Here is an 11,675-nt window from a genome sequence, read left to right on the forward strand (position 1 = left end):
TGGTGACTCCACCACTGCCCTGGGCAGCCTCTGCCAAGGCTTCACAGCCCTTTCCAGGAAGAAATTCTTCCCAAGCTCCATCCTCAACCTCCCCTGGGGCAACTTGAGGCCATTTCCTCTTGTCCCATGGCCTGTTCCTTGGGAGAAGAGACCGACCCCCCCTGGCTACACCCTCCTTTCAGGGAGTTGGAGAGAGCCAGAAGGTCTCCCCTCAGCCTCCTTTTCTCCAGGCTCAACACCCCCAGCTCCCCAGAAGTTCTCTAGACCTTTCTCCTCGTGCTCCAGACCCCTCCCCAGCTCCGTTGCCCTTCTCTGGACATGCTCCAGCCCCTCCACGGTTCTGGATGGTGTCTACTTCCTACATCTCCACACGTTTAACTCCAGGATGCTCAGAGGGAGATCCCTCCTCGCCTCCAAGATGCTCCAGGACCGGATCCTGACACATGGGGAGGTGGAGAGAAGACCCACGGTGGGTGGTGGGAGCTTCTCAGCTGGTGATGAGGACAATTGCACCCCCAGCAGCGACAGAAGGGGCTGTTGGGTTCCACCAGTGCCAGAACCCAAGGTAACGTTCCAAAATCACCTCTTTTTCCCCCATAATTGGTGGGAGGACACTGGCGCTGGGTTGGGGACAAGGTGAGTCCAAGGTGTAAACGGAGCCAAGGAGATGGGGGATCTGTGGTTTTCATTTTTGGCCCATTTCACCTCCTTTTTTCCTGCTACGAGACCCTGAGGGGGCTTTCCAGTGTCAACGGAGCGTTGGAGAAGGGAGGAGTGATGGAGGTGGCCCTAATTTTGGGGGGTTTTCTGGCCAGATGATGCACGGTTCCCCCCAGCAGATGCTGGAAGATGCTGCAGAAGGGGGGGTTATGATGATTTTGGGGGGTTTTCCAGCCGGATGATGGGGGATTCCCCCCAGCAGATGATTGGAGATGCTGCCAAAGCAGCTCCTTCCATTTATCCCAGCTCCTGGCCCTGTCTCCAGGAGCTTCTCCCAGCCCTGGAGCTGAGGAAACCAGGAGGAGAAACTCCACGAAACTCAACCCAGGGCAGGTTTTTGAGCCCCCGAGATGCATTTTCCACCAGGGCGGCCGCCTCCTCCACGCTCCCAGAAATTAAAATTCAATCTTTTCCTCCTTTAGCAGAAAAAAAAACGCTTGGCATTTACAAATGTTACTGGGGAAAGTTCAGACGCCGGCGTGTCCTTTCCCTGCTTTGATTGAAGCCTTAAAGGTTCTGAATTAAGGCAGCTCCAGCGTCTTCTCCGGAGAAAAAAGGAAGAGACGGTGAGAAAGAAGCTGGAAAAACTCATTTGAGGCCAAAACCCAGCGTTTTTTGACCTGCTCCCCTCGAGGTGATGCTGAGGTTCCTGGGAATTTCTTCTCCAGATCTCCATCTCTCTTCTTTTGGTTTAAAACCCTTCCCCCTCCTCCTAGGGCTCCCCTCCCTCATCAAGGGTCCTTCCCCATCTCTCCTGGAGCCCCTTGAGGGACTGGAAGAGGCTCCAAGGTCTCCATGGAACCTTCTCTTCTCCAGGCTGAACACCCCCAACTCTCTCAGCCCCCCCATCACAGGCTCCAGGGATAGAAATCCTTCTCCAAAGGCAAGAGCTTGAGGAGATGGTCCTGAAGAGCGAGTATTTCAGAAGAAGACAAGCCCAAAGCAGCCCTCAACACAAGAGGGAGAACATTGGAGATTAAAGGGTGGGACTTCTCAGCAGGAGATCATCCCAGAACCATTTCCCAGACACAGATGACCAGCAGGAACATCTCCGAGGCTTCCCCACATCTCCAGGGGCGGGAGGGATGAGCAACTAAGAGGCACCGAAGGGTCTGGGAGGAGATTCATGGAGCTAATGGGCATGGATGTGCCTCCAACAATGACAAAACTCCTTGCCCAACTCCCTTGGAGGAGTCCACAGCTCCCCCAGAATCACAGAATGAGATGGGGTTGGAGGGGACCTCTGGAGATCATCCAGTCCAACCCCCTGCCAGAGCAGGTCCACCCAGAGCAGGTCCCACAGGAATGTGTCCAGATGGGTTTTGGATGTCTCCAGAGAAGGAGACCCCACCACCTCCCTGGGCAGCCTCTTCCAGGGCTCTGCCACCCTCAAAGTGAAGTAGTTCCTCCTCATGTTTAGGTGGAACTTCTTATATTCAAGTTTGTTGAACACATCCCTGGCAGAGGAAGGGCTGAGCTGGGGTCAGATGAAACCAGAGATGCTGGAAGGAGGTGGATGCTGTAGGAAATTGGGGTAAGACATCAAAAAACATGCTCCACCCCCCCCCAATACCTAAGTTTTCGGCGATCCTGCTCTTGCTCATCTCCAGGGCCTCCTGCCGGAGCTGCAGGGCGTGCTGGGCGATCTCCTCGCTGGCCACGTTGGAGGTCATGATGAAGATGGCATCTTTGCAGTCGATGGTCTTCCCCTTCCCGTCCGTCAGCCTGCCCTGCAACGACACCGGGGACACCACCAGCGGCGTGAGCAGGGACCAGGGGATGTGGCCAAAACATGAGGAACAAGGACACGGGTCCCATTTCTCCCCACCCCCAAGTGGTTTTATTTCGGGTGGCAGAGGATGAAGAAGCCCCAACATCTCCCAGGGATCACAGATGGAAACTTCCATCCATAGAAGCCCCAGGAGATGCCTCGTGGTGGGGAGGTTGGGCTGGGGCAGCCTATGGACCTGTTGGAGCAGCGCCAGAGGAGGCCACGGAGATGCTGAGAGGGCTGGAGAACTGGTGTGGACTGGGGAGAATGGTTTTAAACTGGAAAAGGGGAGATGGAGCTGAGATGTGGGGAAGAACTTGTTTGGTGGGAGGGTGGTGAGAGCCTGGCCCAGGTTGCCCAGAGAAGCTGTGGCTGCCCCATCCCTGGAGGGGTTCAAGGCCAGGTTGGAGGGGACTTGGAGCAACCTGGTGTGGTGGGAGGTGTCCCTGGATGGCACTGGGGGGGCTTTGAAGGTCCCTTCCCACCCAAACCATTCCTTGATTCCATGATTCTGTCGGGCTGCCCATGCATAACTCAACAGCCTGTGACCCTCTGCCAACCTTCTGCTGTGGTTTTGGGTCTGACCCACGGGGTCTGATGACCCCCATGAGCACAGGTGAAGTTGTTGTCACCTCATGACTCCATCCCACCCCTCTATCACAGCCCGTTGCCCCTTGGGCAGGCTCCAGGGACTCTCAGAGAGTCCAGGTTCTTGGCTCAGTGGTTCTTGGATGTTGGGCTTGGTCCTGGAGAGGCTGAGACGTGGGACGTTCCCCCATTTGGGCTCTTTTTGGGGGGCAGAGAGGGCCCCTTCAAGCATTGGTTCCTCGAAGAGCTCCACCACCATTGCCCAGATGTTCACCAAAGCCTTCCAGACCGATGGGTTCAAAGCTCCTCGTGGCACCATGGCCATCCAGGAGGGCAGAGGGGGCTTTGTGGTGGTCCAAGAGGACCACGGGCAAGGACAGGCTGGTTGTAGCCTCACCAAAAATAGGTAAACCCCAAATTATCCTCCAGAAACCGGTGGGTTATGGCCGTAACGGAGGGATCTAAGTGATGGAGACAGTAATAAGGAGCATTTCTCACACTCTTGGTGGCATCAACCCTCCTCCTGCCAGACCAGAGACCCTTCAAAAGCACCAGTTCTCTCGATGAATAAAATAAAAAAATTAAAAAAATATAAAAAAAGAGAGAAAGATAAGGAAAAAAATAATAAAAAAAAAAATAAATAAGCAGTTCCTGGGGCAGTTCCTCTCCTCGCTCCGTCTCTGGCAGCAGATCTCCAGCACCATGACACAAATCCTCCTTGGGTGCTTGAGATTAACATTTGGGGTTATTGCCCTGTCAAGCGCCCGGCGCAGGAATTGATTTCCCATTGAGCGGCTGCCGCCGCCGCCGTGATCTATGCAGGAAAAAACGCCGTTATTAATCCTTCAAAGAAAAACAAAACAAGAAAAAAAAACCCCAAAAACCAGCCCCAAGAGCTCCCAGCGCGTTGCTCTGGAGCTTGGTTGCCTCCGAGGATGGAGCAGGACCTTCAAAATATGCCAAAAAGCTTGAGGGCGACGGGGTGAGGGCTTGGTAGAAGGTGTGGAGCCTGGAGACACGTTCATCCCTGGTTCTCACCAGCTCGTGTGAGGGACCCATGGTTGCCCAAGACAGTCAAGCATCCCCCAGAGACCAGCAGATACCAAAGTCATGGAGTTTGTGCTCCCTTCCTTGTGCAATGTCATGCGTGGAGATGTCTCATGGAGCTAATGGGCATGGATGTGCCTCCAACATCCATAAAACTCCTTGGCTACCTCCCATGGAGGAGTCTGAGGTTCCTATCTGGGACTTCAGTGGTCTCCAGAGGAGGCCAACACGCTCCTGGAGATGCCAGGGAGGAGACTCATGGAGCTAATGGGCATGGATGTGCCTCCAATATCCATAAAACTCCTTGGCTACCTCCCATGGAGGAGTTTGAGGCTCCTATCTGGGACTTCAGTGGTCTCCAGAGGAGGCCAACATGCTCCTGGAGATGCCAGGGAGGAGACTCGTGGAGCTAATGGGCTTGGATGTGCCTCCAATATCCATAAAACTCCTTGGCTACCTCCCATGGAGGAGTCTGAGGTTCCTATCTGGGACTTCAGTGGTCTCCAGAGGAGGCCAACACGCTCCTGGAGATGCCAGGGAGGAGTCTCGTGGAGCTAATGGGCATGGATGTGCCTCCTACATCAACAAAACTCCTTAGGCACCCCCTTGGAGGAATCTAGAGCTTCCATCTGGGACTTCAGTGGTCTCCAGAGGAGGCCAGCACACTCCTGGAGATGCCAGGGAGGAGACTTGTGGAGCTAATGGGCATGTATGTGCCTCCAACATCCATAAAACTCCTTGGCTACCTCCCTTGGAGGAGTCTGAGGCTCCTATCTGGGACTTCAGTGGTCTCCAGAGGAGGCCAACATGCTCCTGGAGATGCCAGGGAGGAGTCTTACGGAGCTAATGGACGTGGATGTGCCTCCAATATCCATAAAACTCCTTGGCCACCTCCCATGGAGGAGTTTGGGGATCTATCTGGGACTTCAGTGGTCTCCAGAGGAGGCCAACACGTTCCTGGAGATGCCAGGGAGGAGACTTGTGGAGCTAATGGGCATGGATGTGCCTCCAACATCCATAAAACTCCTTGGCTACCTCCCTTGGAGAAGTCTGAGGCTCCTGTCTGGGACTTCAGTGGTCTCCAGAGGAGGCCAACACGTTCCTGGAGATGCCAGGGAGGAGTCTCATGGAGCTAATGGGCATGGATGTGCCTCCAATATCCATAAAACTCCTTGGCCAAGTCCCTTGGAGGAGTTCAGGGATCTATCTGGGACTTCAGTGGTCTCCAGAGGAGGCCAACACGTTCCTGGAGAAGCCAGGGAGGAGACTCATGGAGCTAATGGGCATGGATGTGCCTCCAACATCCATAAAACTCCTGGGCCAAGTCCCTTGGAGGAGTTCAGGGATCTATCTGGGACTTCAGTGGTCTCCAGAGGAGGCCAACGCATTCCTGGAGATGCCAGGGAGGAGTTTCATGGAGCTAATGGGCATGGATGTGCCTGCCATATCCATAAAACTCCTTGGCTACCTCCCATGGAGGAGTCTGAAGCTCCTATCTGGGACTTCAGTGGTCTCCAGAGGAGGCCAACACGTTCCTGGAGATGCCAGGGAGGAGACTCATGGAGCTAATGGGCATGGATGTGCCTCCAACATCCATAAAACTCCTTGGCCGAGTCCCTTGGAGGAGTTCAGGGATCTATCTGGGACTTCAGTGGTCTCCAGAGGAGGCCAACACGTTCCTGGAGATGCCAGGGAGGAGTCTCATGGAGCTAATGGACGTGGATGTGCCATTTCCTGGTGTTAAAATGGAGAAGGGGTTGACTGGTTGGCTCACATCTGTTTTTGGAAGGGATACTTGCCACGTGACCAGAGCTGGCCCTGGGCAACCAGCTCTGGGTGGCCCTGCTTCAAGTGGAAGGTTGGAGCCCTTCGTAGGGCTACGAAGATGATGAGGGACTGGAGCATCTCTCTGCTGAGGAAAGGCTGATGGACCTGGGACTGTTCAGATGGAGAAAAGCAGAGTGAGAGGGCATCTCATTGATGCTCATGACAAGAGGAAACAGCCTCAAGATGCCCCAGGGGAGGTTGAGGATGGAGCTTGGGAAGAATTTCTTCCTGGAAAGGGTTGTGAAGCCTTGGCAGAGGCTGCCCAGGGCAGTGGTGGAGTCACCAGCCCTGGAGGGTCTTCAAAGCTTGGCAGAGGTGGTGCTGATGGACATGGGTCAGTGGTGGGTTTGTCAGGGTTGGGTTGATGGTTGGACTCCACCATCTAGAAGGTCCCTTCCAACCCAGATGATGCTCTGCTGTGCTACCTCCAGCATTTCATCTCCACTCCAGGACATCTCCTGCAGCCAATGTCCCTCGCACCACTCGCCATCACCATCCCAACGGTCCTCCCAATCTCTGCCCCCAAAATCCAAATTTACCTCATCGAACAACTGCAGCATGATGGTGAGGACATCTGGGTGGGCTTTGTCGACCTCGTCGAAGAGGACCACGGCGTTAGGGCACTGCCTCAGCTTCTTGGTCAGCTGCCCACCCTCTTCATGGCCAACGTAGCCCGGTGGGGAGCCGATAAACTTGGCGACCTAAGAGGAGGCAAGAGGAGACGCGTGAAGGTTGACCACGGGGAAGGGACCCCCCTGCCCCCCACCTCTGTATCATGGCTTTGGGAGCCCCAAAGTTTGGGGAGAGGGATGAAGGACCTGCCCTGGAAGGAAAATCAACACGAAGGAGCCTCTTGGATGGAAGAATCATGGAATCATGGAATGGTTTGGGTGGGAACGGACCTTGAAGCCCATCCAGCTCCATCCAGGGCCACCTCCCACCAGCCCAGGTTGCTCCAAGTCCCCTCCAACCTGCCCTTGAACCCCTCCAGGGATGGGGCAGCCACAGCTTCTCGGGGCACCCTGGGCCAGGCTCGCACCACCCTCCCACCGAAGAAGTGCTTCCCCACATCTCAGCTCCATCTCCCCTCTTTCAGGGTCAAACCCTTCCCCCTCCTCCTAGGGCTCCCCTCCCTCATCAAGAGTCCCTCCCCATCTCTCCTGGAGCCCCTTGAGGGACTGGAAGGGGCTCCAAGGTCTCCCTGGAGCCTTCTCTTCTCCAGGCTGAACCCCCAACCAATAAAACCCACAATATCCCAACACAGCCAGAAAAGCAAACCATTATGAACCACTCTCCAGTAGGATCTTGCAGCTTTTTTTGGGGAGATAAAGCCCTCCAAAAGGATCTAGGGTCCCCCTGGGTCCGGGGGTGACCCTGGTGAGATGTCTCCTCTCTCCCACCACACCAGAACGGGGCAGGAGGAGTGGGCTTTGCACCACCACCCCATTTCCTGCTGTTTTCTCCCCAATTTTCCCCACGGGAGGTACGTGGAGGTGGTGATCCCACACTGGAACCCACAAATTTAAAGCTTTTCTTGCTCCTCGTTCTCTCTCCCTAATTTTTTTGGAGTTAAACTTGACTTTTTCTGCCTGGTGTTTCTCAAATATCCCAATTCCTGCACAGCCCAGAGCAATTGCTTTTTCACTGCCCATTTTTTGGGGGGGAAGTGGAAGGAATTTGAGAAGGTCCAGGGTGAGAGGGGAGATGCTCCAGCGGCAGCGAGGAGATGCTCAGGGCTCTCCCCAGGAGAAGGACCAAACGTGAGGGGATGAGGGAATTGAGAGGATTTGGTTAAATTATCCATTAAATTCCTTGGAAACCCCATTTACCAACCTCGTGCCTCTCCTGGAACTCCGACATGTCCAGCCTGATGAAACCCTGCAAGAAAAAGAAGTCCTTTAAGGTCATATTTGATGAATCTACTCAAAGCTTCGCTGCGTTGAGAAGGTTCCTCCAGAAGCTGGAGGGTTGGGGCTGGATGGTCTTTAAGGTCCCTTCCCACCCAAAACCATTCCATGATCTGCTGGGTTTGCCACTCTCCTGTGAGATGTGGGTGGTTGGGGTAAGAGATGACTCCAGTTTAGGGCAGATTTCAAGTCAAAGCAGCCACATTTCCTTGGAAAATGGTAAAAAACATCCCGGGGCGGAGCCAGGTGGAGAAAATTGGGGTCCCACCACCGTTTTGGTGGACGTTCCTGGAGGATCTGCTCGGCTTTGGTCCAGCCCTGCTCCTGTTCCTCCTCCATCCCCACCCCATCCTTTGGGAACATCCAGCCTGTGACTGATTTCCCCACAGGATGCTCAGTTGGGCACGGAGGGACCTTCATCTCCCAGCCCCAGGAGAAGGGAGTGAAGGTCCTCGAGTGGTGGGAATCGGATTTATGGCTCATGGAGGAGGCAATGACAGAAGGATGAGGAAAAGAAACCAGAAAGGCCCATTTTTTTATAGAGTCATTTTACTTTTGATCTGTTTTTCATGTGTGTCTGGGGCAACTGGGCCAAGGTGGTCCTGCTGGAGCAGGGAGGTGGGATGAGATGGACCTTCAGAAGGACCTTCAGAGGTCCCTGATGATTCCACCACGCTGTGATTCTATGGGTTGTTTTATCTGGTGTCCCTTCTCCATTGGGGGATGTTGGGGGGAGGAATGAACCCCATGTGGGTGCAGGGGACAGCTCTGTTGGTGTCCCCTCCTTCTCCAGGCTCCCACCCCAGGGGTGAAGGTCCTTGAAAGGTGGGAATCGGATTTATGGCTCATGGAGGAGGCAATGACAGAAGGATGAGGAAAAGAAACCAGAAAGGCCCATTTTTTTATAGCACCATTTTACTTTTGATCTGTTTTTCACGTGTCTCTGGGGCAACTGGGCCAAGGTGGTCCTGCTGGAGCAGGGAGGTGGGATGAGATGGACCTTCAGATGGACCTTCAGATGGACCTTCAGAGGTCCCTGATGATTCCACCATGCTGTGATTCTATGGGTTGTTTTATCTGGTGTCCCTTCTCCATTGGGGGATGTTGGGGGGAGGAATGAACCCCATGTGGGTGCAGGGGACAGCTCTGTTGGTGTCCCCTCCTTCTCCAGGCTCCCACCCCTGCGCCGTCCCCCGTTCTCCACAGGAACATCCCAAAGCCTTAACTGGGAATTGAGGAGCCCGTCTTTAAACCCTGGGTGTTATAAAATCTGAGATATCTGGTGACTCAAAGCTGGGAGGAGCAGGTGACACACCAAGAGGCTGGGCCACCATCCAGCAAGACATGGACAGGCTGGAGAGTTGGGTGAGGAACCTCATGAAGTTCAACCAGGATGAAGTTCAATGGATACTGAGCAAGAGCTAAAGGGTGGGGAGCAAGAGGATGGGGCCAGACTCTTCCCAGTGGTGGCCGGGGATGGGACAAGGGGCCACCCCCTTACCCTGAGGGCAAAAAAAACCCCAGATCTTACCTTTTTGACATCTTTATGGATGTACTTGGCCGTCTGCTTGGCCAGCTCCGTCTTCCCTGGACCAGAAATGGGGAAAAAAAGACTCGTATCAAACCACCATCAGCTCCTGACACCCCCCCATAACCAAAACACTGATTTTTTTGGGCAAAAACCCTGGTGGGAAGAAGATAACACCTTGTGGAAGGGGTTGAGCAGGTCGCTTTGGTTTAAATAGATAATTCTTGCACAGAAAGTAGAGAAATTGCTATTTTTTCCCCCCCAAATAATGGTTGGATAAGGTTTTTTTTGGCTACGTTTACTCTCAATATTCCCAGTGTCGTGCACGACGGTTTTCACTCTCTAATTCACCTAAAGAATTTCGGGGAAGTTGGGATATTGTGCCTTTCTTGGATTTATACACAAATTTCTCGGGTAAGAGGCACCAGTGACGAGGCAAAAAAATCCCATTAAACAGGCAGAAGTGGGAAAAAAATCCCTGTCTCCAGCAAAACCAGTAAAGATGGGGCTTCCCCACTGGGTTTAGTGGGTTTATTTGGGTGGAAATTGGGGCTGGTTTGGGGTTCTCAGGGGATGCTCCGTGGGGTGACACCCACCCAAAGCCCATCTGCTTCCAGAGAATCAGGGAATAAAATAGGATATATCCATTTTTTGTGGATAATAAATGGGATAATAATCCCTTTGGAGCGTTAGGGCAGGGAGGAGGAGGATGGATGCGAAGAAACAACTATTTTAATTTTAAAAATCACCTCTTAAAAGCCAAACGAGCTAAAAAATAATAATTAAAAAGACAGAATTACTGGAATATCGTGCTTTTTCCCCAATCCCAGGGATTGAGGAGGGATTTGGTGGCCGGTGGGATCCATTCATGAGATCGTCCCCCCCAAAAAAAATAAAGGGTTGTGGAAAAAAAATGGGTTTTAATGGGTCTTTTAAGTGTTTCCCTGCTGTGGGAGATCTACTGAGATGTGAAGATACCTCAGATATTCGGGTTTTTGGGCCGTTGTAAGACCAAGCTCCATAAAAAACATGGTTTTTATGGTTTGGCACCATAAAAATTCCCTGCTTTCTCATCTCAATTTTCATTTTTAGGGCTGTAAAAGAATCCAAAAAAAACCCCCAAAAAACCCCTCACAGAAATAGAGGGGTGTTGGGAGAGCTGATCACTCAATAATTGACATTCCTCAGCCTCCAGGCCCTGCCATAAGGAGGGCAAAACGGCTCGAAACCCCCTTTCTTACTGGTTTTATACTGGTTTATAAGGAAGCTCAGGGGTTGCCTTAACCCTTCGGTGCCCGGCATCGTCCCCGGGAGCCAGAAGAAGGAGGAGAAGCACCGAGATGCTTTCAAATGTCACAGCTCGGTGACTTTAAGGCTGGTTTTATTTGTGGTTTTTTGTTGCTTTTTTGTGTTTTTTGTTGATTTTGTTGTTTTTTTTTCCTTGGGTAAAAGTCATTTTGCCCATTTCCTGGACGGATCAGCTGTCGCCTCCCATTTGGCTCCTGCTGGAGGACAAATCTTCTGGGTGTCAATAAAAACCTCCTCCCGTGGCTCCCAAGGAGGGAGAGAGGCTTCGAGGGCGTCTGTGGGGTGTCCCCCCCCCAAATCTGCCACCCTGGGGAGGGGTTGGGGGGGGGGGACATGACATTCCTGCTGCCAAAATATATCACTTTGAGTAGGAAAACTGCCCCTTTTTTGGGAGTGGGAAGGGGCAGAAGGTGATTGGGGCTTTGAGGGCATCTGAGGGGTGTCCCCCCCCAATCTGCCACCCTGGGGAGGGGTTGGGGGGGGGACACGACATTCCTGCTGCCAAAATATATCACTTTGAGTGGGAAAACTGCCCCTTTTTGGGAGTGGGAAGGGGCAGAAGGTGCTTGGGGCTTTGAGGGCGTCTGTGGGGTGTCCCCCCCCCTCTTCTGCCACCCCGTTCCCCACCCGGGGAGGGGTTGGGGGGGGACACACGACATTCCTACTGCCAAAATATATCACTTTGAGTGGGAAAACTGCCCTTTTTTGGGAGTGGGAAGGGGCAGAAGGTGCTTGGGGCTTTGAGGGCGTTTTTGGAGTGTCCCCCCCCCCTCTTCTGCCACCCCATTCCCCACCTGGGGAGGGGTTGGGGGGGGGGACAAGACATTCCTGCTGCCAAAATATATCACTTTGAGTAGGAAAACTGCCCTTTTTTGGGAGTGGGAAGGGGCAGAAGGTGATTGGGGCTTTGAGGGCGTCTGTGGGGTGTCCCCCCCCCAAATCTGCCACCCTGGGGAGGGGTTGGGGGGGGGACACGACA

The 11,675-nt window shown here is 53.4% G+C and overlaps 1 protein-coding gene across 1 annotated transcript in view; it reads right to left on the bottom strand.

The window, feature by feature from the left end:
- Positions 1-11,675, bottom strand: part of LOC106896529 (caseinolytic peptidase B protein homolog) — a gene marked incomplete at its 3' end in the record, with an annotated part of 110,457 nt that overhangs the window by 3,043 nt on the left and 95,739 nt on the right. Inside the window, exons 9-12 of the mRNA XM_014956607.1 lie at positions 9,392-9,447; positions 7,787-7,831; positions 6,493-6,654; positions 2,294-2,450 (exon numbers count right to left, since the gene is read on the bottom strand). Of these exons, the coding sequence (XP_014812093.1) occupies positions 2,294-2,450; positions 6,493-6,654; positions 7,787-7,831; positions 9,392-9,447 (420 nt within the window). The remainder of the gene's footprint in view (positions 1-2,293; positions 2,451-6,492; positions 6,655-7,786; positions 7,832-9,391; positions 9,448-11,675) is intronic.

Source organism: Calidris pugnax, unplaced genomic scaffold (genome assembly GCF_001431845.1).
Source record: "Calidris pugnax isolate Ruff unplaced genomic scaffold, ASM143184v1 scaffold313, whole genome shotgun sequence".
NCBI classification, from domain to species: domain Eukaryota; kingdom Metazoa; phylum Chordata; class Aves; order Charadriiformes; family Scolopacidae; genus Calidris; species Calidris pugnax.